This window comes from Aquarana catesbeiana, linkage group LG06 (assembly GCF_042186555.1).
Source record: "Aquarana catesbeiana isolate 2022-GZ linkage group LG06, ASM4218655v1, whole genome shotgun sequence".
Lineage (NCBI taxonomy): Eukaryota > Metazoa > Chordata > Amphibia > Anura > Ranidae > Aquarana > Aquarana catesbeiana.
In genome coordinates, this window is record NC_133329.1 from 86,474,903 (window position 1) to 86,502,499 (window position 27,597).

The 27,597-nt window shown below is 44.8% G+C and overlaps 1 protein-coding gene across 1 annotated transcript; it reads left to right on the forward strand.

Annotated features, from left to right (window-relative positions):
* On the forward strand, positions 1-27,226 carry SMCR8 (SMCR8-C9orf72 complex subunit). Its single transcript, XM_073636385.1, has 2 exons — positions 1-2,578; positions 20,623-27,226. Exons 1-2 carry the CDS (start codon positions 243-245, stop codon positions 21,074-21,076), a joined length of 2,790 nt encoding a protein of 929 aa, XP_073492486.1. The 5' UTR covers positions 1-242; the 3' UTR covers positions 21,077-27,226.
* Positions 27,227-27,597: the final 371 nt, after the last annotated feature.

Consider the following 27,597-nt stretch of genomic DNA (forward strand, 5'->3'; position numbering starts at 1 on the left):
AACGAGCCTCTGGGAGGAGTTTGTGTGCTCCGGGGATTCCTCGGAGCCAGCTCGTTACGTTCACAGCGCCCACCGGAGGAGATGGAGGCTGCGGAGCTCGGCTGAAGGGGGGGGTTCTCCTCATCAGCGTGACGTCAAGGGGAGGTCATGTGGTCGGTCCTCAAACATGGCGCCCCCCCTGTGAGGTAGAGTAGAGGTTCCCCCCTTACTGGAGCTCAGGGCTCCCCCCTAGAGGGGCGATTATGATCGGTTCCCCGGACCTGATGGCGTTTACGAGGGAGGAGGAGGAGTACGACGAGCCAGCGATGAGGGTCTCACCGGGGCTGCCGGAGGAGTACTCGGTGCCCCTCTTCCCGTACTCGGAGGCAGAGAGCAGCCCCTGGTCCCGCCTCTCCGGAGCCAAATTCGGCCGCGACTTCGTCCTCATCTCTGAATTCTCCGAGCAAGTGGGGCCACAGCCGCTGCTCACCATCCCCGACGACCCGCGAGTGCGCGGCACCTTCGACCTCAACTACTTCTCCCTGCGGATCATGTCCGTGGACTACCAGGCTTCCTTCGTCGGGCACCCGCCCGGCTCTTCCTACCCCAAGCTCAACTTCGTCGAAGACTCCAAGGTCGTCCTGGGCGATTCCAAAGAGGGAGCCTTCGCCTACGTCCACCACCTGACCCTGTACGACCTGGAGGCCCGCGGCTTCGTCCGCCCCTTCTGCATGGCGTACATTTCCACCGACGAGGACAAGATCATGCAGCAGTTCCTGGAGCTCTCCGGAGAATTCTCCAAGGCGTCCGACTGCCTGAAGACCGGCAATCGCAAGGCCTTCGCCAACGAGCTGGAGAAGAAACTCAAGGACCTGGATTACACCCGCTCGGTGCTGTTGGACGAGATGGAAGATCAGCAGAAGACGGACGACAAGGGCTTCTACACGACGCAGGCCATCGAGAAGGCCAACGAGCTGGCCAACGTGGAAAAGTCCATGATCGAACACCAGGATTTGCTCAAACAGATCCAGTCCTATCCCTATAGACATTTAAAAGGGGAGGACTACCAGCTGTATGTGCCGGAAAGTGTTCAGGATGAAGCTACAAATGGCACATCTGAACCAGCAGTGGCATCTGACCACGAGGAGAATGGAGAGACAGACGTTTTTACTCCAAGACCTCCCTACACTCCTAAGTTCATAAAGGCCAAATCTTCCAAATGTTTTGATAAGAAATTGAAAACGTTGGAGGAGCTTGTGGACAGTTATTTCTTCACGCAAACCATAGACTTGCTGACCAGCCTGGAGAAGAGATATAGAGGTGACGTCAGCTACTTGTTGATGGGCCACCTTGACCGAGCTCTGTTGGAGCAGCAGACCATAGTCAACTTCTTGTTTGAAGACGTGTCCACCTGGGATTCAAAGCTAGTCGATGGGCAATACTCGGACAACTTGTTAGCTGCTCACACTACGCCAAGTTCCGGTCTAGGACATGAAACCATTAAGCCGTCAACAAGTTTAGAATCTTACAAGTCCAGCGTAGAGTCTGTCCCTATTAAAATTGAGCAGGAGTTTAACAATGATGACGATAGGGAAGTAACCGAGTTAGCCGATTGTGATAACCCGGGTCACATGGAATTTCTTGACGTGGATACTAAAGGGAGCATAAGCAGCGGTGAAAGTATTGAGGTCTTACAGACAGAAAAATCCACCATGCTGATCCACTCTGAGAGCCAGCCGTGTCTTGGACTGCATACTAGCCCTCAGCCGCCAAGAAGAAAAGCCGGGAGCAGGCGAACCATTAGCGAGGACAGTATAGAAGTCCTTAGCACGTTTCCTTCCGAAACTGTGATTCCTGAGGATTTTCGAGCAACGTACCAAATGGCTATTAATGAAGAAGATCCCATTGTGGAAGATTTGGATAGGGAGCAACACGTTGAGCAAGGCTCTCCAGAAGTAGATCCCTTCAAGAATGATGAAATCGAAAATGATTTGGCCATGGAGCCTCCATGTTGTATTAGGACAGACAACTCAAGTCCAGAAGAACAAACCGGAGAGCTTGTTCCTGAACAATGTGATGAAAGAGCTGTTGTTAGCATCCCACCACAGCCATGTAAGAGCATGGGCCAGAACTTTGGTCAAGTAAAGTTCTCAATTGAACATGTAGAAAATGCTTATAGTGAACCAGCTGCAGCTCCCGAGTCCAGTTACTTGTTGAGCAGCAAGGATGCTGAGAAGAACCTGCTTGATGAGTACTGTGACTCAACCAGTTTTAGAAGTAGCGCATCAACATGCTCTGACCGGACACCTTCCCCTCCTCCCGTCATCACCGTCACAGACCGGCAGAAACGGAAAGCTGGCCAAAATGCACTAATGTTCATCAGGCAGTATCCCTTTTCCCATCCTGCCATCTATTCTCTTTTGAGTGGGAGAACTCTAGTGGTCCTGGGTGAGGAGGAGGCCTTTGTGAAGAGGCTCGTCACTGCTTTGTCTTTGTTTGTCCCTAACTATGGACAAGTTGCCAAACCGATTAAGCCATGGGTGACGTCGCCTCTACACATCATGGATTTCCAGAAGTGGAAACTGATTGGGCTTCAGAGGTAAAAAAAAAAAAGGAGGCATGCATGTTTTTATTTTGGCAGTTTTCAGGGATGGTCAAATTCCACTCTCCACCCATTCAGTTTAAAATAGAAATAAAAGGCAAAACATTTGTGTATAGATGTAAAAACAAAAAAAACATTATTAATACCTTTTCCCCCTTTTTACATTCCCTCTATTCTCAGCTGCATAAAAGCTGAGGGGAGGAGAAACAGCAGCACAGTGGGAGGATGTGTCGGGACAAGTCTGATCATTGGAGGAGAGCAGGCTGAGTTCCCAGAACAGCTAGAGAACTGACCACTCTATGCTCTCATGGCTAGTTTGGTCAGTTTTTAATAGGAAAGCAGAGGGACTGGCATAAACATCAGAGATTTCACATAAAGGAAGCAATACAAAGAAAACATGATACTTTCTCATACAAGTACATGGTGCATATAAGCTGAATCCACCCTCCAATGGTGAAGATGGATAGTGGCGCTATCTCTACCAATAGTAGGAATGGGTCAAGCACTGACGTTCCCACTACTCTGGAGTGAGTTGGGGGTGTACTGAATCTCCAAGGTGATTAAAAAAAAAAAAATTAACAATCCCTATTATTATATAGAAAATGGACATCTAAATGAATGTGACACTCTAATGTAAACAAATAATGCCACCAGCAATGAAGCTGTGATAAGATGACCATCAAATAAAATCCACCACGTGACAATAGTGTATAAATGATGGCTACAAAATACAACCAGTGAGTTTTTTTTTTTTTTTCTTCTCACTGGTTGTATTTTGTAGCCATCATTTATACACTATTGTCGTGGTGGATTTTATTTTATAGTCATCTGATCACAGCTTCATTGCTGGTGGCATTATTTGTTTACATTAGAGTGTCACATTCATTTAGATGTCCATTTTCTATATAAAAAATAGGGATTGTTAATTTGTTTTTTTATCACCTTGGAGATTCAGTACACCCCCAACTCACTCCACAGTAGTGAGAACGTCAGTGCTTGACCCATTCCTACTATTGGTAGGGATAGCGCCACTATTATATCTTCACCATTGGAGGGTGGATTCAGCTTACATATATTTTACATTTTAAGTGGCAGCTCCTTTTTGTGTTTCTCATTTCATTTAGCGCGGAGGTGGTAATACAGGCTTGGGTGGATTCTCTTGTTTACCTTCAGTTTACAAGTACATGGTACAGCAGGCACATATCAGGGTTATGAAATGTCGGGTTTACATATTAGAGTTTTTGTCCTGAAAGTCTGAGAATGGATACTGCCATCAGATGCATGCGAGGGAGATAATTTGTGTATGTTATAAAATTGCATCATACCTTACCAACCTCTTTAAAAATGCTATTTTGCTTGGCTGTGTCTAGCTTCAGTATTTTGAGTCTGCATACTTCCCATGATGTAGGAACATCTCTGTATTAATGCATTTGGATCAGCTTGATGACCAGGCAACTATTGTTTTCTGGAGGAGGTCAACAACTGCAACTCATTTATCACAGAGAAAAAAACGTACCAGGAAATCTTTTAGCTAACTGGTTTCTGGAGTTTGAGCCACTGATTTAGAGCAACAATGCAGCAAGTGAAAATTCCTTCTCTGTACACTTTGTACTAGGTCATTTTTAGCATTAATGTGGCAGCCAGGTAACCAGCATTTTTAGAAGGAGAGGTCAGCAGTGGAAGCCTACATTTCTCTCTCAGTGCAGGTTTCCTTCCAAGGGGAAGTTGCAGTTTATGTTAAGTGAGGACTTGCTACTTAAACATGTAACTTTTAGAGCAGCCTTTTTCAACAGGGATGCCTTAAGTCTGGTACACACTATAGGTTTTTTTTTCCGTTCAACCCGGTTGGTTGAACGAAAGAAAAGCTGCCAGCTCCGGTCTGAGCCACTGTACTTACTATGCAAAGTTAGTACAGCAATTTCCCACCGCTAGCCTGTTATGTTCTGACAGGGGGACGCCCTCAGCCAATGGCTCTCTGCCATTGGCTGAGAGTGCTGATCAGGAGTTAGTCGGCTGCTGGTCTTCCAGCATGCTTGTCCGACAGAAGCCAGCCAATCTGCCGGTGTTCTATCAGATTAGCGAACCTGTCAGATAATGTAAGACCCCTTTCACACTGAGCCGCCCTGGGCGTCAGCGGTAAAGCTTTGGTGGTGCTATTCGGCCGCTAGCGGGGCAGTTTTAACCCCCCACTAGCGGCTGATAAGGGGTTAAATGCGCCCGCAAACCGCCACTGCAGTGGCACTTTGCCAGCGGTATGGCGGCACTGCCCGATTTTTTTCAATGGGCAGGAGCGGTGTATTCACCGCTCCTACACCACTGCAAAGAAGCTGCTGGCAGGACTTTTTGTGACGTCCTGCCAGCGCAGCGCCCCAGTGTGAAAGCACTCGGGCTTTCACATTGGGTTCGTAGCTGAGGCGCTATGCGCTATTTTTAGCGCTGTAGCGCCTGAAAAATGCCTCCAGTGTGAGGGTTCTTATGGAAGTGACGTTCCCTTATCTGCGCATGTGCTCCACCGCTACCGGGTTTGCTGATTGTAACAGAACACCTGCAGTTAGAAGAAGGTGTGGGTAATGTGCCAGTGAATGTTGGAGCAACTTGAATTCCCAAACAAAGAATATAAATGATAAAAAAAAATATATAAATGAAATACTTGTCAAGCAAGTGCACAGTGAAAGAAATATAAAAAAATTGAAATAAACATCAAAATATCAAAAATTCTTAATTTCAGCAAGTCCACAGTGAAAATTTTATATATATATATATATATATATATATATATATATATATATATATATATATATATATATATATATATATATATATATATATAAACATCTGTACATGACCTCTTCATCTCTCATGGCTTGAACATACTGGCCATAACAGAAACCTGGCTGCAAAATTTTGACTCAGCTTCTCCTGCTGCCCTCTCCCATGGTGGTCTCCATTGGACTTACTCCTCCAGACCCAACAGACAGAAAGGAGGTGGAGTTGGCTTCCTTCTGTCCCCACAAAGCACCTTCCAAGTCCTTACTGTCCCTCCCTCTCTATCCCTCTCTTCTTTCGAGATGCACTGTATTCGTCTGTTTTCTCCCATTTCTCTGAGGATTGCAGCAATTTATAGGCCTCCAGGACCGGTATCGCGCTTCATTGATGACTTTGCTGCCTGGCTACCCTACTTTCTCTCCTCTGAAATACCCACCATTATTCTTGGTGACATTAACATTCCTGTCAATGTCAACAGCCCAACTACAGCTAAACTTCTCAACTTAACCTCATCTTTTGACCTAACCCAATGGACACATACTTCCACTCACTCCAATGGTAATACCCTTGACCTTGTATTCTCCCATCTCTGCAACCCTGGCAACCTCACCAACACCCCCTTTCCTCTATCTGATCACAACCTCATTACTTTCACTGTATCCTTGCCTCCAACCACCCATCCCTCCAAGCAGCAAACAATTACTTGTAGAAACCTTCGCCACTTTAACCCTTCTCTTCTCTATTCTGCTACTGACAACCTATATGACATAATCTCTCCCCTGTCCTGTCCTGACCTGGCCACTTCTGTCTACAACAGTTCACTCTCATCATCTCTAGATGCACTTGCTCCCCTAACCACACGCAGAATTAGGCCCCGACCGTTACAACCCTGGCAAACTGACAACACTAGAAATCTCAAGAGACATTGCCGTGCTCTTGAACGACTGTGGCGTAAAACCAAATGCCTGCAAGATTTCACCCTATATAAATCTGCCCTTCTAAAATACAATTCATGCCTCTATGCTGCCAAACAAGCCTACTTTGTCTCTCTTATTAATTCCTTGTCATCCAGTCCCCGTCGGCTCTTCTCAACCTTTAACTCTCTGCTTCGTCCACCACCCCCTCTACCCACTAACTCACTCACTGCCCAAGAGATTGCCAATCACTTCAAAGACAAGATCAATGCAATTCGTGAGGACATCGCCACTGTGCGTACATCTTCCCCACCCATCATTCCTTGCCCAGCAGCACATTCAACCCTCTCCTCTTTTGAATTGGCTACTACGGAAGAGGTTACAAAAATTTTCTCGAATGCCCACCTAACCAATTGTCCCTTGGATCCTGTTCCCTCACAACTACTACGGTCACCCTCTTCTTCTATCCTATGCTCCCTCACCCACATCTTCAATCTCTCCCTTTCTAGTGGCATTTTCCCCTCCCCTCTAAAACATGCACAGATCACTCCCATTCTTAAAAAGCCCTCACTGGACCCTACCGACCTGAACAACTTAAGACCCATCTCATTACTCCCATTCACCTCTAAACTTCTAGAACGCTTAGTCTACAACCGTCTTAGCTCCTACCTCAATGAAAATAACCTTCTTGACCCCTTACAGTCTGGCTTTCGCTCGCAGCACTCCACGGAAACTGCCTTACTAAAACTCACTAACGATTTACTAACTGCTAAAACCAACAGCCAGTACTCCATACTCCTACTACTTGACCTCTCTGCGGCCTTTGATACTGTTGACCACCCGCTCCTTCTCAATAAACTACATTCCCTTGGCCTCCGAGATTCTGCTCTATCCTGGTTCTCTGGCTATTTATCACAGCGCTCCTTCAGTGTCACCTACAACTCTGTCTCCTCCTCTCCATTGCCCCTTTCTGTGGGGGTCCCCCAAGGCTCGGTTCTTGGACCCCTTCTCTTCTCTATCTACACCACCTCCCTTGGTCACCTAATAACTGCCCACGGCTTCCAATACCACTTATACGCTGATGACACCCAAATCTATCTGTCTACTCCTCACCTCACTCCTTCAGTCTCCTCTCGCATTACTAACTTACTAACTGACATATCAGCATGGATGTCGCACCACTTCCTTAAACTAAATCTCTCTAAAACTGAGCTATTAATATTCCCCCCCGCCCGTGCCCCCCTCCATGACTTTTCCATCAAAATCAACAATGCAACCATCAATCCCTCCCCTCACGCCAGGGTACTAGGTGTAATCCTAGACTCCGACTTGTCATTTCAGCCTCAAATCCAATCATTGTCAAAAGTTTGTAGAATTCACCTCCGTAACATCTCTAAAATTCGCCCTTTTTTAACAAATGAAACCACCAAGCTCCTCATTCACTCCCTTGTTATCTCTCGCCTTGACTATTGCAACTCCCTTCTCATTGGCCTACCGCGCCATAGGCTATCCCCTCTTCAGTCTATCATGAATGCTGCTGCCAGACTTATCCACCTTACCAACCGCTCAGTGTCTGCCAACCCTCTACTTCAATCCCTACACTGGCTCCCAATCACCCAGCGAATTAAATTCAAAATTCTAACCACAACATACAAAGCCATTCACAACTCTGCCCCAAGCTACATCACTAATCTTGTCTCCAAATATCACCCAAATCGTCCTCTCCGCTCTTCTCAAGACCTCCTGCTTTCAAGCTCTCTCATCTCCTCCTCCCATGCTCGTCTCCAGGATTTCTCCAGAGCCTCTCCCATCCTCTGGAACTCGCTACCTCCATCTATCCGGCTAGCCCCTACTCTTGCTACCTTCAGGCAATCCCTGAAAACTCATCTCTTCAGGAAAGCCTATCACGTCTCCAACTAATCTCCTACCACTTCCACCAGCTCATTCCCCACAGTTACAACCTTTTGTACCACCTGCCCCACCCTATTAGATTGTAAGCTCTTCTGAGCAGGGCCCTCTTAATCCTATTGTATTGTATTATATTATAACTGTATTGTCTCCCTTTTATATTGTAAAGCGCTGCGTAAACTGTTGGCGCTATATAAATCCTGAATAATAATAATAATAATATATATATTTATAATATAATGTCCCATAAGGTGACTGTGATGATGATCCAAATAATATTAACCGTGACTTCACACATGTGCCCCCCCCCCCCCCCCACCTCCAATTGTGTGACCGATGCATATTAGCCCATTATGCTTTTACTTTGCAGGAGAATAAGAGGAAGTAAAACTCAAACTGATTGGGTTTTACTTCCTTTTAACCTCTTCAGCCCCGGAAGGTTTTACCCCCTTCATGACCAGACCATTTGTTTGTTATACGGCACTGCAATACTTTAACTGACAATTACGCGGTCGTGAGATGCTGTACCCAAATAAATTTATGTCCTTTTTTCCCACAAATAGAGCTTTCTTTTGGTGGTATTTGATCACCTCCTGCGGTTTTTATTTCTTGCGCTATAAACAAAAAAAGGAAAAATGATGAAAAAAACGTTTTTTACTTTCTGCTATAAAACAAAAAAAATCAAATTTTTTCATCAATTTAGGCCAATATGTATTCTGCTACATATTTTTGGTAAACAAAATCCCAATAGGCGTATATTGAATTGTTTGCGCAAATGTTATAGCGTCTACAAACTATGGGATATTTTTCTTTCCTTTTACTAATGGCGGCAAACAGCAACTTATAGCGAGACTGTGATATTGCGGCGGACAAATTGGACACCTAACATTATTATAGTGATCGGTGCTAAAAAAAAATGTGCTGTCACTGTACTAATGACACTGGCAGGGAAGAGGTTAACAGGATGATCAAAGGGGTAACTGTGTTCCCTGGGAGTGCTTTCTAACTGTGGGGGAGGTGCTTTGACTGGGGGAAGACGCAGATCCGTGTTCCTTCTTAGCAGAAACACAAGATCTCCATCTTCCCCTCTCACAGAATGGCGATCTGCCTTGTTTACATAGGCAGACCCCCGTTCTGCCTCTCTTGGGAATGATCGCAGGGTGCCGGCGAACATCGGACCCGCTGATTGGCTCCCGCTGTGTCCTATCACAGCAAGGACGGGTCGCTGCAGGTATGTCATTTCTCCCAGGAGGGCCGCCCTGCCTCAGTGTATCTTCATTGGGGCGGTCCGGAAGGTGTTAAGCTGGGCACACACTAACCGTTTTGTTTCGTGCAAACCGCTGTCAGCTCCGGTCAGAGACACTGTACTAACCATCTGACATTAGTACAGTGATCTCCCCCCGCTGAGCTGTTGTGTTCTAAAAGGGGGACGGCCACCTCTCCAGAACACTCCGATCAGCGATCTCTACCATTTGGCTGAGAGCGCTGATCGGGAGTCGGTCGGCTGCTGGTTTTCCAGCATGCACGTCTGTCAGGAGCTTCTGTTAGACCGACATCCACATGGGTAGAATGTCGGCATGTTGGTTTTTTTTTTTGTTTTTTTTTTTTTGAACCGGCAAATGTCTCCCGACATTCTGCCCATGTGTATGGGGCTTTACCTCTTCTCCATAGAAGACCATCTGCAGCACTTCCAACTGCCCGATTGCCCTTTGTAAATACTGAATCAGCCCTATAATGGCAGGCTATGATCGGCATCAGGGGCTTGATTTTATAAAGGATCCTTGAAAAAGCATCAGAGTTCGAATCCTTTTCTTTTTCTTTTTTTTTTTATTTTAAAGGCTCAGTAGACTGGTAAACCTACATTAAGATAGTCCTGAAGACACAATTTTTGCTGTCTGTGTCCCATTAGGGAGATTAACCCACCACTTCCTGTACCGGAGTCACAGCAGCAAGTGAGGAAATATTACTAAAGTGAAGGGAAATCACAAACTGACTAACACACTGTCACTGGACAGTGGCCTCACATTGGAATATTTCCCTTCTATTGCTGTTCTGGATACAACTTTAAAGTAGTTGTAAAACGCTGGGCATTTTTTTTTTTTTGGTACCTGCAAGGTAAAGGCATAATGTGCTAGTATGCATCACATACTAGCACATTATGTTAAACTTGCCTTAAAACAAAGCTCTTCCAGCACCGAGATGTCAGAGCTGCAGGCGCTCTCTGCTTCACCCGTCTTGCTTTCGGGTTCGCAGAGTGACTGACCTGAGCCACGATGACGTCAGTCCCGTACACGCGCGTGCAAGCCGGCGTTCATGGCACAGGGCTCTGAAGAAACGGTACGGGTGTCCCATTTCTTCAGAGCGCATGTGCTGGTTATGTCACCGGCTGCATGTACAGTAAATATGTACTAAACAGTGCACGTTTAGGAGTTCTTTACAGTACCTATAGGTAAGCTTTAATTTAGGCTTACCTATAGGTACAAGCCAGAGATTAAGTTTACTTCCACTTTAACGTTTTTTTTTTGTTTTCTTATCTCTTTTCTATTTTGGTAACAGTGGTCACCCGGGCCAGTAGAGAGGGCAGATGAGGGCTTGATATGCTGGTAGATCACAGCTATCTAACCATTTTAATTATGGACATCTTACCAGAGAATAATGACATATATTAAAGGGTTCCCGCAATCAACCTAAACCATTGCAGGTAAAAGCACAAAACGATCAACTTTAGAGAATTTTTTTTTTTTTTTTTTTAAATCCTACGTACCTAGATGGATGCAGCATCGGTCCCCTGCCGGCTCTAAGACTGAGAACTGAACGATCAAACATCGCTGATCACTCAATTCTCCGAGCTCTGTGAGCAGAGAGCTGGTGATTGTCTATACCCCCCCCCCCTCCGCGCACACTGGAGCACTGGGCTTTGGAGGGGGCTGGAGCAGTCCGCTCAACCTCTCAGCGTCTTGCTGAGCCAGGTGCCCCTGTTCTGTCAAAGTGCCCGGTATGTACTGTGCATGCGCCGTACAGAACAGCACAACAGCTGATTTGCCGATCAGCTGGGCTGATGTAACCAGGGCACATGCGCACACCGTAGGAGGAATCTCTCGATAGGAGATACCATTTCACAGGCACAATTTTTATACCCATACAAACAGCGGGGGAGACCGTAGTTCTCAGATTGTGCATCGCTGCTGCTGGAGGGCGGCTAGTGGTTGTGTTGAAGGGCTGGTTTTGTCTGTGTTGCAACCCGACCTTTCACACAGGCAAAACCGGCCGTTCAACACAGCAAACCTGCACTGCAACACAGACTGAACCAAAGCATCAGCACACTGTAAAGCTGTCCCGCAAAATGGGGCACAATGTGAGAACTACAGTCTCCCCCCGCTGTTTGTATAGGTTTCAGTTGTTGCCGTGAAATGGTATCTCCCATCGAGAGATGCCTCCTACGATGTGCGTTTGCGCCCTGGTCAGGTCACTCCAGCTGATCGGCAAATCGTTTGAAGTGCGGCTCCGTCCTGCGCATGCGCGGGCACTATTCAATGGGGGGCACTTCTCGACAGAACACCGGTCCAGGCATGTGGGAGGATCCTGACTTTATTGTGGAGATCTTGCCCCAGCCTGGACTGGCTCTGTGACATCAGCAGCTGCAGAAGGAACTGAACTCCTGTGACCCACAGAAGTACAGCCAAACAAGCTTTGGCTGTACTTCTCCTTTTTAACATTTTTTTTTTTATTGCTTTAAATTGTGTATCTGCACTGAAAGTGTCCCTGGTCTAGCACAGCCCCTTCCCCCTTGCAAGTCAAAGCTCTCTCCTCTTCTTCTGGGAGTGTTTGATTACTCTCTGTGCTGGCCCAGCTCCTCTGCCCCTCACTTCCCTACATAACCTTTTATGTAGCTGCCAGGGGAGGAGGGAAGGGGGGGGGATGCTATAGAGTGTAGTTTGAATGATTGAATGACAGCCGTGGGTCTGCCAGGGCTGCTGACATATCATCCAAGATGTCAGCACGAAGCGGCAGTCTCAGGGTTTTTGAATGTCTACATAAGAGAGAAGAGAGGCAAATAAATTTTATATATATATATATATATATATATATATATATATATATATATATATATATATATATATATATATATATATATATATATATATATATATATATATATATATATATAATGTGTGTGTGTGTGAGATCTCTTTAATGCTACTGTTAAAGTGTTACTAAACCCCGGACTCTGCATTCACTATATCTGGTCTCACACAGAACATGGAAATGCAATAGTTTTAGTAAATGTAAACTGCTTTTCTCATCAGCAGTTAGAACAGTCTTGTGACTTCTATTAGTGTCCAGCAAAGCACTGGTTAAAGCTTGTAGGGGGAGTTTTCTGACTGTCCCATGAGACTGCGGGACCTCTGTCTCTGGACAGTGCTGATTGGCCCTGTGCTGATCACATGCACCCCCCCCCCCCCCAAGAAAAAAAAACTTCTCTAGCAATACACACCAAACTGAGCATGTGCAGCCTGTCTCCATAGACTCTGTGTTATCAGGATATTATAAGGGGACAGTGGAAAGAGGGGAGGATCAGAGAAGACAGGATCAAACATCCTTTTTACAAAATGCAGAGGATTAACCCCTTAGGTTCCACAGTAATGCCCTGTACTAGGGCTGGGGAAAAAATCGATTTAAATCTTGAATCGAGTTGAGAGGTCAAATCGATTCAAAATTTAAGCAAATCGATTTTTTTTCAGATTTTTTTCCTTTTCACCGCGCCGGTCCTGAGGCGCTGCGGGCATGAGTTTTTAGGCGAGGCCGCGGCTTCGGCCTAGTCCGCGTCTTCTGCAGCAGCGGCCTCGCCTAAAAGCTCATGCCCGCAGCACCCCAGGACCGGCGCGGTTTCCAAAGAAAAAAAAAACTCGATTCTAATCGTGAATCGAGTTTTTTTTTTTTTTTTTTTTTTTTTTTTTTTTTTTTTTAAGAGAATCGAAGGGTTTTTTTTTTTTTTTTTTTTTTTTTTAAGAAAATCTTCCAGCCCTACCCTGTACACACGGTCGGACATTGATCGGACATTCCGACAACAAAATCCATGGATTTTTTTCCGATGGATGTTGGCTCAAACTTGTCTTGCATACACACGGTCGCACAAAGTTGTCGGAAAATCCGATCGTTCTGAACGAGGTGACGTAAAACACGTATGTTGGGACTATAAACGGGGCAGTGGCCAATAGCTTTCATCTCTTAATTTATTCTGAGCATGCGTGGCACTTTGTGCATCAGATTTGTGTACACACAATCGGAATTTAAACGATCGGATTTTGTTGTAGGAAAATTTTATATCCTGCTCTCAAACTTTGTGTGTCGGAAATTCCGACGGAAAAAGTCAGATGGAGCCCACACACGATCGGAATTTCCGACAACACAATCCGATCGCACTTTTTCCGTCGGAAAATCCGACCGTGTGCACAGGGCATTAGTTTAACAGGCATGCTTTACACTTTTACAGCATATACAGACTGATTTTACTGTTGTGGGTTTAGTAACACTTTTTAAAGTTTCATTTTCAAACATTCTTCATGGAGTTCTAGTCTAAATGGAAAAACAAGTGTTGTTTTGGATTAGTAAGTTTCACTATGAGCCGTTTTTGTAGCAGAAAGGGGAAGTGTGATCATGTAAGGGTGTCTGTAGTAGGTGGCTGGGATTGCGCATTACAGTCTGATGGACAGCAAGTCTCTCTTGAAGTGTATCTAAACCCAAGAATAAAAATGTAATATGTTGCAGCTTACCAGTCCTTGGTGGTGGCTGCATTAGTTTTTTTTTTCTCTTTTTCACCTGGTGAATCCTAATAAGTACAGTCCTCCTGTCTTAGGCTGACAGTGCTCAGTCCCCATACTGTATCCATGAAGAAGCAGTGTTGTCACCCTATAAGAGGAAGTTTTATGGCAGGGCATGACAAATTTTCTTTGAATCTAGGAGACAGCTAAAAAAGTTAGGAGCCTGGTGGGGGGGATGCAGTGTGACAGTAGGGGGGTAGCGGGACAGGAGGGGGGAGTATCACAGTTGCGGGACAAGGAGTGGGATGTGGTGTTGTACAGGGGGTATGGTGTTGATGTATGGTGGAGATGGGGGCTTTGTACAGGTAGGTGGGGGGGTGTTGGGTTCCCTGTGTACAGGTAGGGGAAGTGTTGTCACTCACAAAGGTGCAGGGTGAGTTTGATGGAGTGTGGGTACTGGATTCCGGCCAGCATAGTCTGGCTCTGCCACCACCCTGTGCCTGCCTGGTTGTTGTAGCCGGTGAGGTAGTAAATGCCATGCTGGAGTTGGGGTTCTCCGCTGTCACACAGGTGGCAGGACTTGGTGACTCTGGTCTACACACAGTACTTCGCCATCACGTTGAAGGTGGCGTTGACGTACTCCGGCATACAGCACTGTTGCCATCAGGCCTCCGAACATTCGCCCATGCCCGGCCGGAGACACACCCCCCCCCCAGCAGGAGTAGTATGGACAGGATAATTAGTGCGGGGGGGCGCATCCTCCACTCCATAGGTTTCTGGGGGGAATCGCTGTCTGATGGGAGATGTGCCTGTGGTGTCCTTCGGGAACAGGCTCTCATAGGGCTGTTCTGGGAAGTTCTTTGCCTGGGAGTGCTGAAGGGCTCCACCTGAACTCCGTACACGGGGGGGGGGGGGGTGGAGGAGACTCCGAGGGGCACTGGACTGAGCTCCGCTCTATATGAGACGGGGGGGGGGGCGGCTGAGGACATGGGGTGGGGAATGAGAGAGTGCAGTGTGGGCTGGGGAGCCCTGTTTTATGTTTTACAGAACACCTTCTCCTCTTCTCCACAACCTGGGGGGAGAGGGGGGAGGTGTTTTATAATCCAAAGAATATAAATCTAGCAGGCCTGATATAATTGCTTAGGATTTAAGTGCAGCACAAGAAGAAGTGTGCTCACTGGATCTCTGCTGCACCAACAGGTATTTTACTGTACTTGTATTGTAGAGATGTGCCAAAGGTTGTTGTGGTAGATTTCTATCATAGGACTGTGCTAGAATTTTCAGTCTACATTTGCTGAATTTGCTAGGTGGAAAGCAACTGAATCTAATAAGTTACTTAAGTGAAATAATGTATTGTCTGGATAATTATTGCATGGATAGAAACAATCAGCCACTTAGGGCGCGGTGAGTCCTCACACCACTAGTATCGAGCTGTTGAACAGCCTTGATGCTGTACGTCACTTACTCCTCCTACGCGTTGCGTCACCCGACATGACTTTTTCAAGTAGTCATTCATTGCTTACAGGTGGATATTTATTGGTGGAGCTTATGATTAAGTGGCTATATGTTTTATGACCACACCATATTTTATTTATGTCTTTTACTTACATCATTGAATCTAATAAATTGCCGTCATTGTTCGGGTATTCTGACAGCCGCAGGTGTCTGTATACAATAGCCAGCGGGGGAGATTCCTCCGTCAATGTTTTGCATGGATGGGGACATTTTTATATTTGTATGGCTAGCCTAAGCTTTAACTGTTAGTACAGGCAGATATCCTACTGCCCTTTGTTCTTAGTAAGTCATCTGCCCTACTTTTGATCACTCGAAAGGTGTGTGTGTTTAGACATGAAGGGATGGTCAGTGGTTCAGGTTCCTGTTAGCTGGTATCTCTCTAAATGCATCCTTCAATATCAGGCAGTGGAAGAGGAAGTGTCCCGGCAGCACCTCTCTGATGGCGGGGTGGGGCACCATTAAAGTGATTCGGAACACACACTGTTTAATTTAAGTATCTAAAGTAGTAGTAAAGTATCTTTTTTCCTAATATACAGCTGTCACATGACCCAGATCTTTCCCAGTCTGTCTGCAGGGAAACATAAGCAGGAGGAGCTACTAGTCCTTTGCTGCTGGTCACATGTTCAAAAAATAAAAAGTATTTTGGAATACAGAGTAAAAATCAATAATATCAATAAACTTTTAAATTGTCATACAAATATATATTTTAAATTGAATCTTTATTATTTTTTGGCAATAACCTGGTGTGGGTGGATTTCTGCCAGTCACAGGTTGTGTCGCGCCCCTCCAGCCTGTGTCTTAGAATAAGAGGGAGGTGAAGCCTCCATCAATCTACAAGAAATACCCTGCCCCCCATTGTGTTTAGCTGATTAGAGGGCATGGAGGAGGGAGGAGTCATTTACCACTATGTATACACCCACATGCATGACTCTATAGTCGCATCGGCTGCCCAGATGTGATAGGGAGGAAATGCTCAGCATAAAACTCGCTGAAAACTGAGCATGTACAGAGTTGCCACTACAGAATTGGGGACATGGACAGAAGGGGGAGATAAAAAGCAGCGGAATGAAGCAGTTTTTTGTTTTTTTTGCAGAATACAGAAAATGAATCTCATAGTGACTGAGTGAATATGAACAGCATGTAATACACCATTTATTGATAGTGTTGTGTTTTTTTTTTTTTTTTTTTTTTTTTTTTTATGATTTGGGTTTAGTGACCCTTTAAGGTTCCATTCGGTATTCCGTTCTGATTATTTAAATCCACTACTCCTGTTTTCTCATATTGATAGCATGTACCTTGCTGCTGAAGGTGCAAGCTTGTCTTCCAACCTGGCAGTAAATGGAAAGCTTCAGATACAGTTACAGAGATGATGCAATTCCAAGAATCTAGGCTCGTGATTTCATACACCCACATTACTCTGTTAGTAATTATCTTCCATCCTATCTCTGTGTAACACAGGGGTTAGCAAAGTAGCAGAACTTGTCTGTTACCTAATGAAATAGTCACGTAGCATAACCCAGATAATGTTAAAAAAAATATTGCAATACCTTATGTGAAAGTTGGACAGGTTTTAAAAGTTTGTCCTCTTACTATTACCCAGATACTGTATATGGGGTCAAGCTTCAGGACTCTCTGTGGCTCTGCACAAGCATAAACTTGTATGGCTTAGGTAAATCCAGACATATGTGTTTATACTGTAGGCTGTACTAATATATATATATATATATATATATATATATATATATATATATATATATATATATATATATATATATATATATATATATATATATATATATATATATATATATATATATATATATATATTATAGTGTGTGTGTGTGTATATATATATATATATATATATATATATATATATATATATATATATATATATATATATATATATTATAGTAGTTCTATTGATTGTTCAAGACTGAAAAAAGCTAGGGAAGCACACTCTTATATAAAGAAGACCTTTGTTGTAGAAGCTGTGCCCAAAGAACACAAACAAAGGGTCGTGGTGGACTATTCACCACTATTGTCTTTTCCCCATTGCTGACTTACCATGCCTTGTAACTAGGGTTGCCAACTCATCCCTTTTAAAGCCGAACACATATTAATTACACAGGTTCTGTGGCTGATTAAGGTGGTAATTAAACGCACTCTGTGTCTTACCTGCATTAAATTAGCCTCAGAAATTGTGTAATTCATATGTGTTCGGGTTTAAAGCGATGAGGTGGCAACCCTACTTCTAACATGCTGTGTCTCGGTGCAGAGGCAGCCATCTTGGTAGGGGAAGCAGGCTCTGCTTAAAGGAGAAGTCCAGCCAAAGCTTGTTTGGCTGTACTTCTATGGCTTTCAGGAGTGCAGTTCGTTTTGCACTCCTGTGACCTGTTTTCAGCAGAGAGCGGACGTCACCAATGTCAGTCCAGGCACCGCGTCGTCCCAACAGTGGAAATCGGGATCTGCCAGGTGCCTGGACTGATACCCGGCTCAGGCTCTCAGTCGAACCGCTGAGAGCCTGAGCCAGTCGTCCCGACAATGGAAGTCGAGATCTGCAAGGTGCCTGGACTGATACCTGGCTCAGGCTCTCAGCGGACCGCTGAGAGCCTGAGCCAGTCGCTCCGCTCCCTCCATAGCTCAGCGCTCCAATGAGCGAGGAGGGAGAACAGCAGAAAGCTGTGACTGAGAGTCTACAGCTCTCTGCTCACAGAGCTCTGAAAACTGATCGATCGCTCGGTTTTCAGTGCAGAGGCGCCGAGGGACATATGCAGCATCGGATCAATGCTGCATCCACCTAGGTAAGTATGAATCTTTAAAAAAAAAAAAAAAAAAGATTCCTTTACTTCTCTTTTAATCTTGCCCGTCCATGACTGGTGGGAGATGCAGCAGGAGGGGTGGAGGAAGCACAGACCCACAGAATGAATGAAGCAGGGAGATCCTTGCACTGCAGGTCCTCGGGTACAGCTTCCATTCCAGCAATGAGAGCAGTGAGCAGCACAGTAATGACATCTCTAATTGTGGTAAAACTAGCAGTCCTTAGCAGCTGCACCATAGATGATCTCTTACTTCAGATATACTCCTATACATAATAGGAGTGCCTAGGCGCAGACACTTCAGGAAGTCCGTTGCTAATTTTCAGGAGGAATTCAAGACAAAATGTAAATCCTTCAGTATATTGCTTGGGCACAATTAACATTTCCAGATGCTAACTATAAGATGGCAAATGTTCACTTTTCAGTTCAGGTCCATTTTTTATTTATTTTTATTTATTTAAAAAAAAAAATATGTTTTATTAAGTTTACAACAAGGTGTACAAAATGTTCTACAAACTTGCAACACAATAAAAATATACCACCAAATGCCTCCCATGTCTCACCAATATAGCATATGCCCTATAGAGCCCTTTCACACTGGGGCAGGGGCGGCGTCAGCAGTAGTTTTACCGTCGGTATGCGGCCGCTAGCGGGGCAGTTTTACCCCCCGCTAGCGGCCGAGAAAGGGTTAAATACCTCTGCAGAGGCGCTTTGCCGGCGGTATAGCCGCGCCGTCCCATTGATTTCAATGGGCAGAAGCGGTAAAGGAGCGGTATACACACAGCTCCTTCACTGCTCCGAAGATGCTGCTGGCAGGACTTTTTTTTACCGTCCTGCCAGCGCATTGCTCCTCGGGGCTTTCACACTGGAATGAAAGTAGCGGCACTTTTGGGTCGTTTTGCAGGCGCTATTATTAGCGCAATAGCGCCTGCAAACCGCCCCAGTGTGAAAGGGCTCTTAAAACAATAGAGAACTGAGTAACTCAAGACAGGTAAGAAATATCATTGCAAGGTATACCAAACCTCTCAAGGTGGATACTAATATCCTGAATCAAGGGATACTATTGTAAGAGAGTTAGAAACCCATTTATCCCAAATTGTATTAAAAAGAGTAGGTTTTTTCCGGAGTTCAAAGGTAAGCTTGTATAAAGGGAGACTATCATTAAAGTGTTACTAAACCCACAACAGTAAAATCGGTGTGTATTCGCAGTAAAGCATGCTTGTTATACTCCCTGTGGAACCTAAGGGGTTAGTCCTCTGCATTGTGTATAAAGGCTGTGTGATCTTGTCTCTCTGATTCCCCCCCCCCCTTTCTTCCACTGTCCCCAATCCATCTGCTGATAGAACAGAGCATTAGGAGACAAGCTGCACATGCTCAGTTCTGTGTTTATTGCTAGAGAGTTTTTTTTTCTTGGGAGAGTGCATGTGATCAGCACAGGGCCAATCAGCACTGTCCAGACAGAGGGTCAGGGGTAATGCAGCCTCATAGGACAGTCAGGGGAGAATAAAATCTCCTCCTACAGGCTTTAACCAGACACTGATAGAAGTCACAAGACTGCTCTGTGTTGAAAAAAGGTATTTAGCAGTTTATATTTATTAAAGTGTACTGTGGAAGACCAGATATAGTGAATGCAAGCTCCTGGGTTTAGTAACACTTTAATTAACTTAAAGGGGTTGTAATCCTATGCATTAAGGTTAAAAAACACCTGGCAGTCACCGCGCTCACACCCCCCCCCCCCCCCCCCCCCGTTTTACTTACCTGAGCCCCTCCATCTCCTCCACAACAGCTGGAGGGCCCCAGGTTGCCTACCCCTGCTCTAAAGCAACCAGGAGTAGGGCACAGGCCCATTTTACGCAGCCTAGAAGGCATTGGATGACTCTGGCGGAATAGTCTTTTGCCGCGTACACACGGTCGGACTTGCGAACGGGATAACCTCCATCTGCATTTCAGACTGAAAATTTTAGAACATGCTCACTACCTAAGTCCATCAGAAATTCCGACAAAAAAAAGTCCGATGGGGCATACACAGTCGGAATATCCGACCAAAAGCTCCCATCGGACCTTTACTGTCGGAAATTCTGACCGTGTTTACGCAGCATTAGTTGTATTATCCTATCTCTAGATCACAGAACCCTTATAGGTAGTGGTGAACTCGGACCAGTCTTCATCAGTGACCTGAAGATCTAAAGGGGACCAACGTTCCTGAAGAACAGCATATCTAGGGTTAGAATCAGTCATCAGGCTAGAATAGTATTCTGAAATCCAATTTAGTGGTATCAGGTCTGCTTAATAGTTTCTCAAGTGCAGCAGGGGACAATGGCAGGTCCACTTTAATGACATGTCTGTTTCTTTTGTAGAGGGGTCTCCTCGTCTGGCTGCAACACCCTCCATTCTCTGAACCGCTACAGCCGCTATGCCAGCATCCTGGACGCCGACAACAAAACTCTTCGTTGCCCCATGTACAGGGGAGCCCTCTTGCAGAGGCTGGCTGACCACCGCACTCAGATCCGTAAAGGCAGCACCTACTACATGCACGTGCAGAGTATGCTGACCCAGCTCGGCGCCAAAGCCTTCCTTTTTACTTTCTGCCATCACGTCCACCTGCCCATCCGGGAAAAGGAGAGCGAGGAGTCTATCGCACAGCGCCGGGCCGCCTTCCTCCACCAGCTGCTTGGCCTGTCTCAGGAGGACGCTAGAATAGTAGAATACCTCTCAGAGCTCCTGAAAATGCATTACCTAAGGGAATCGGGGACGCAGCTCCTTCCTGTGCTCAGGTTCGACTATATCCCAAGCTTTTTATACAAAATCTGACACCTGGGCCGCAATGTAGAAGTATATCCTCCCAGGGAGACTTGTGGATGTCTAAAGGACTCCTGAAGCATGATTATTTTGCACCATAAGCTGGAACAGAGTTTATAATTTTTTTTTTTTTTTTTTTTGTTTGTTTGGATGTCCTACTTTAATGTTGTGTCTTATTTTCTCGTTGTCTCAGTGCATCGTACTACTGAGGGCCCTAAGCTCATGGCACCTAAATAGTATCTGTGAGAGAAACAGTAACTGGATTCAGGGCCAACAGAGCAGGTATCGAGGTTAATGCAAATCTTGCTTTTAGTTATGTCAAATTTATTACGTGAAAGACAACGGCTCTTGTTTTAATAACTTTATACTATATTGGGTAAAAATAATTAGCCAAGCCTAATGTCGGATGGGCATTTTTGTTTTTTTTCTTTACTTCCTTCTCTTATTGAAACTGCAGAAAGTTCATTACCTCATTTTATGAATTAATGCAATCTCCGTGGCTGATTTTGTTGCATTGGAGGTTATTTACTAAAGGCAAATTCACTTTGCACTACAAGTGCACTGAAAGTGCAGTCGCTGTAGAATCCGAGGGGGACATGCAAGGAAAATAAAAAAAACAGCATTTTAGCTTTCACATGTTTGGATAATAAAATCAGCAGAGCTTCCCCTCATTTCAGATTTACAGCGACTGCACTTCCAAGTGCACTTTCAGTGAAATTTCAAGTGCAGTTTGCAGCTTGTAGTGCAAAGTGGATTTGCCTTTCGTAAATAACCCCCCTGTGTGTCCAGAGCAAGACGGCTAAGCAGGTCCCACTCCCATGTGCATAAGATTTCTGAAAATACTTATTGCTTGCTTGGCTGTAGCTTCTGGCGGACAGAAATTAAAACCGTTTCAGCCTACACCCCTTCCTCAGTACACACATGGCTACTCATTAGCGAAGAGCTTTTTACAGACTAAGTTGATTATTTGCACATAAGGCTGGCAGCTGCTTTGGAGTTTGCTTGACATTTCTGCATCCCTGTTTTCTTTTACATAAAGAATAAAACCTGAGTGAAGCAGGATGGCGGCTGCAGTGCCCTGTCTTCAATGGTGGTAAAGCAGAAGCCCTAGGAGTGACACCCCTGCCTTGGTATTAGCACGCAGCTTCTACCCAAGGCTTCTCACAGAAATGCTGATTTCGCAGTGGTCAGCTACTATTTCATAAATGACAGACATGGAACACCTATGCTATTTCTGTCTATGTAGTTCTAAAAAATGGTAGCGAAGGAGACCTGATTTTTCTCTGCTGCAGTTAACTGCAGATCTACTGTCTGTCCCAGCTTGTGATTAGACAGTCAAGGAGAAGTAGCAGACTGGTGAGATCATCTCTCTTACTCTGTTCTCTCTTATCAGCATAGCTCTTGTTACCACGTGATCATTGTAGAACAACTGACTGTCTCCTAAAGACGGCCATACATTATACAATTTTCTTATTCCGTTACCTTTTAGATTTCCCTTCAAATATTTAGTGCAGGGGCCTGCCTGGATTGCATACTAATTGAAAGTGTTTAGGTTTGACCTCCTATATTTATATGGTTTTGGTAAATCTAAAGGAAAATTGTATAATATAGGTCCAGCCTTATGCTGCTTCTCCCTCTCCCACTGTGAGCTCTGCTGTACAGTGGGTTACAAAAGGTTCAATACCTGGTCAAATTCACTTATTCACACAGCTTACATTTCAAAAATACATTTAAAGGTTAACTCCACTTTCGTGGGAAAAAAATTAGCAAATAAAGAAAAAATATGGCGTATATAATTGCGACACAAGTCATATTGTTATTGAATGCTATTAAAAAATACCTTTCTGAAACCGCTGTAATTTTCTGAAAATGCAATATGGCTACCTGGAGGTGTTCTGTACACAGAATGTGTACTGAACACTCCCCAGAAACATAATTTACTGTTTGTGTGATTGGCTCACCGATTTTTCCCAGAATTCTGCACTAAGATACAAGTCAGATTTCAGGCATCCCCTGCAACAAAAATGTCATTTTTGGTGAGATACTCCCAATAGGAAATCACATCTAAAGGGATGCAGGCCCAGCAGAATTCCTCATTAGTGCTCTGCAGGTGCAGCATCTGATAGATAATTATGAAACCACTCCCATTAGATTCACTCCACACCGGCACAGAGGAACACACAGGGATTTCTTCAGAATAACAAAAAGGTGGGAATCTGCAACAAAGGTTGTTATAATCCTTGCAATGTACATCGATCACCCAGAGTGGAATGTTTTTTTTTCTCAACAAAAGTGGAGTTGCGCTTTAAACATATATAGATGATTATGGAGCTGTGTCCATGCATTTTATATCTGCCTGGCGTTCAGCTTTAAAGAAAACCATTTGAAACCGTGTTGATGATCCTCCAACTTTAATACTGTCCTGCCTTTACCTAAAGCATGCTTATTCCTGGTCCGTGACTCCGTATTGAAGCCATCTGACCAATGCGGTAAGCCTTGCAACTAGTATTTTCAGAATGAGATCAGCTGCAACATTCCCCCTATTTCTTGTACGCTTTCAATTTTTACATTTTTGCAGTGTGTTTAAAGTTTGTGCGTTAACCTGCATTACGTTAAGGCAGCCCATTGAAATCAGTAGGCTGCCAACACAGAAATTTACCATTTACCATTACCATGTGTTGCAGTGGGTTGCCTTAGTGCTTTGGGTTGCCATTCAAAATGAATGTTACTGTAATGTGTCACCACATGCATTACCACAACGCAAAGATGGAAATGGGTCCTGAAACAAATTCTTTGGGGTAAATAAAACTTGTGGCATAAACCTAAACCCAATAAACTCTAAGGCCTGATTCACACCTATGCAGGTGGCAGTTTGCATATTGCAGGTGCATTTTGCGTTTTTCAATACACATTTTTTGATCCATTGAAGTCTATGGAACCAAAAACCAGAAGAAAATCCCTGGCCTTTTCCATAAAATGCACAGATGTGAACTACATCCATAGGAAACCATGTTAAATGGACTGTAGTGTGTTTCTGCAAAACTGAAAATGCATTAAAAAAATGCATAGGTGTGAACCAGGCCTTAGTCAATTAATCTACATATGCAAAGTCCTGATCCAGTATGACATTTTAGCCAGCATGTTCTGGCTGGCTGTGATAGATCCTGATACCTTGGTGGCTCAGGATTATGCTTAAAGTAAGAACAAAATAGGTCCACTTTAAGGCAGACCCCCCACAGATGCAAGACTTACTGCTACTACATGGAAGGCTATGACCCATCATAGGATTGAAAGCATTGTTAATTAAGTAAATCTCTTTTTTTTAAAGGAGAACCACTCTTTAAAATATGGATTTGCACAGACCAAACATGTCATCACCTGTGACTGGTTTCTGCATGCAAGTATCTGCATGCTTGCAATACTGTGACATTATTATAAAATAAGGGCCATATCCTATACTAAAGAAAAGGGTCACATTGGTGAGCTTTTTGGGAGGCTTGCATAGAATATATATCAAGAGATATAAAGTCCCAGCCCCTTAAACACTGATATTGCAGCTTCAGCGGATGCAGGTTGACACTTTGATTAGTATCCTTTATATCCATCGGGTGCTGAGATCTGTGTACCTGAGTTCCCAGCTCCGCCCACCTGCTGTGTTCACTGTGATTTGCTCTCTTCTTGTTGAAGACTTTCTTCACTTAGCGAAAGTGCTGCTTCCAGCCCTCATGCTGCTGTGCTCTGTCCTGGCATAGCTGAGTAACAGCCACACCATTCAGCACGTGTCCTCACACAGACTTGTATTGTTGAGGAAAAGAAGAAGTGTGCCTGACCAGGTCTGTTTGGGTTCTTGAGTGCATTGAAATAGAAGTATGCCCCCCCCCCCCCCCCCCCCCCACACACACACACCCCTTTTATATTTACTTAGGTGAATGCAGAATCAGACCGATGCTACATCTGTCCCCCTGTGCCTCTGCACTGAGAACCAAGCGATTGAACATCGCCGATGGCTCAGTTTTTTACAGATCCCAGAGAGTAGAGCTGCTGACTGTCAATCAGCAGCTCTCCTCCCTGCTTCTTCACGCTTAGTGGAGTGCTGAGCTGTGGAGGGGCGGGGATCGGCTGTCTCAGTCTCTCAGCGGCTCGCTGAGAGGCTGAGACGGGCATCAGTCCAGGCACCTGATGGATACAAACTTCATTGTCGGGATGACGCGGTGCCTGGACTGATTCCTGTGATGTCACCAGAGAGCGGACTTCAGACTGCGCTCTGCTGAAAACGGGTCACAGGAGTGCAAAACAAATCACGCTCCTGTGACCCATAGGAGAAGCCCAGCCAAAAGAGCTTAGGCTGGACTTCTCCTTTAAGTCTAAAGCCAGCCACAGATGAAAAAAAAAATCTCAGGCCGGTTCAGCAGGGACAGACCGAAAATTCGATCCATCATTCAACTTGGGGGTCAACCAGCATGTCGGATTTTTAGCATGCGGTTATTGACAGCGGCTATCAGTAAACATGTTTTCCTGGCAGGAACGGCTCTCAGTAGAGAACACAATAGCTCCACAGAAGGGATTCCCTCATCAACACTGGCTGTGTTGATGGGGGATCAAGCGATTTTTCTTTCCTGCAACCCGTGGTTGCAGGGAAGTAATTCACATAATCTATGGCCTGCTTAACTGTGGTGCCTCTTTGACTGCACAGTTCTATTTAGACACCCTGCACAACTATGAAAATAGGTTATTACAATGCCTCTCTGACCCATATCTATTTAGCCATATCAGTGGCAATCTTAGATGTCATTTTTTTCACCCTGTATCCCGCAATAAAGGCTGTCAGAAGCATAAAGTCTCTTTGTCAACTATGCTCTGTATATATAGAGTATGAGAGGGGGGCCTGTAAGTTTTGCACTGATTAGAACATGCCAACTCTCACACAAGGTCAGCTCTGTTGAATGTGACCCAGCAGCATAATCCTATAACTGATAACAGGAACTACGCCTGTTAACCATTTACTTGGTGCATTATACCCTGCAATGTAGTTAGGATTATGGCACCCCTTCTTCAGGCTGAGAAGTGTTGCATCTTAAGGACTAGTCACACATGTACATTGTAAAAATTTGCACATTGCACCAACACACCTACTCCATGCACTGTGCATTGCTAAGCTGTTGGTTGTACATTTAAGCACCATGCATTGTACTGTAGTTTAAGCATTAAGGTGCTCCACAGGGCATGTGGGTTGTAGTGTAACGTGATGGTAAAAAAGGGTTGTGCATTTATTTTTCCTGTTGCGATGTGTTGGCAGTCTATTCATAATGAATGGGCTTCCCTAAGGCCCCGTTCACACCTGATTGATTTTCTGCTTGTAGCTCTAATGTACTCAACAAACAAAATCCCATTAATTTCAATGGCACCTTGTTCACATCTAAGCGTTTTGTCGCATGTAGCAAAAGTACATGGACTGCTTTTAGGCACATTGGCCCTATAGACTTCAATGGGAACACCTGACAAACGCTCAACATGATCGTTTTTTGCAAAACAACAGCTCTCCACCCCTAATTCCCCCCCCCAGTGCTTTCTATTGGCTAAAATAATCAACACCTGAAGCTTGAATACTCATGTAAAATGCTTGTAATATACTTGCAAAGCTCCCCAAAAAAACGCCTGAAAATCGATCTGCTCAGGTGTGAACGGGGGCCTAACACAATGCACATTAATGTGCAAAAAAACATACCAAACTGCTAATGGCCTGTTCACAAATGCAATTTTCACCCAATGCATTTTCTATTGAAATCAATGACAAAGCAGATCTTAACGCATGTGCTGATGGAACATATTTCAGTGGAAAATGCATCAAGGTAAAAGGCAAAGGTGTGAATCCGGCCTTAAGGTGCCATTGAATAGGAAAGGCCTTTTCCATTGTATCGGCAGGCTGGTTAGAGGAATCCCCTCAAAAGATGCTACATGTTGCTTATCCAGCGGAAGGGCATTACAAATGAGAAAATTAACTTTCTAACAAGTAGTAACGGACCAACTGGTTTGCCCTTGGATTGGAATATGGGCAAACTACCTACGGCGACGCCACCCTGAATACGCCCGATTTCGTTTGATCTTGGAATCTAAGCAGGGTCAGGCCTGGTTAGTACTTGGATGGATGGGGGGGCCTGGTTAGTACTTGGATGGGGGGGGGCCTGGTTAGTACTTGGATGGAAGGGGGGGCCTGGTTAGTACTTGGATGTGGGGCCTGGTTGGTACTTTGATGGGGGGGCCTGGTTAGTACTTGGATGGGTGGGGGGGCCTGGTTAGTACTTGGATGGATGGGGGAGGGGGGAATACGTGAAAACCAATTTACACAAGCCATGTTTCCCTTAAGCTTAAAAAAGAAAAGAATAGCCGCTGCCATCCCTGTGCCAAGTTCCTGCTGGCAAAGTGATGTGGAATAGATGTAGTCACCTGTGCTAACAAGTCCAACACCAACGGAAAGTTAGTGTATCAGAAAAGGATAAGGGGCTGGTTGCGATAAGCTCGTTTTCCTAATCAAG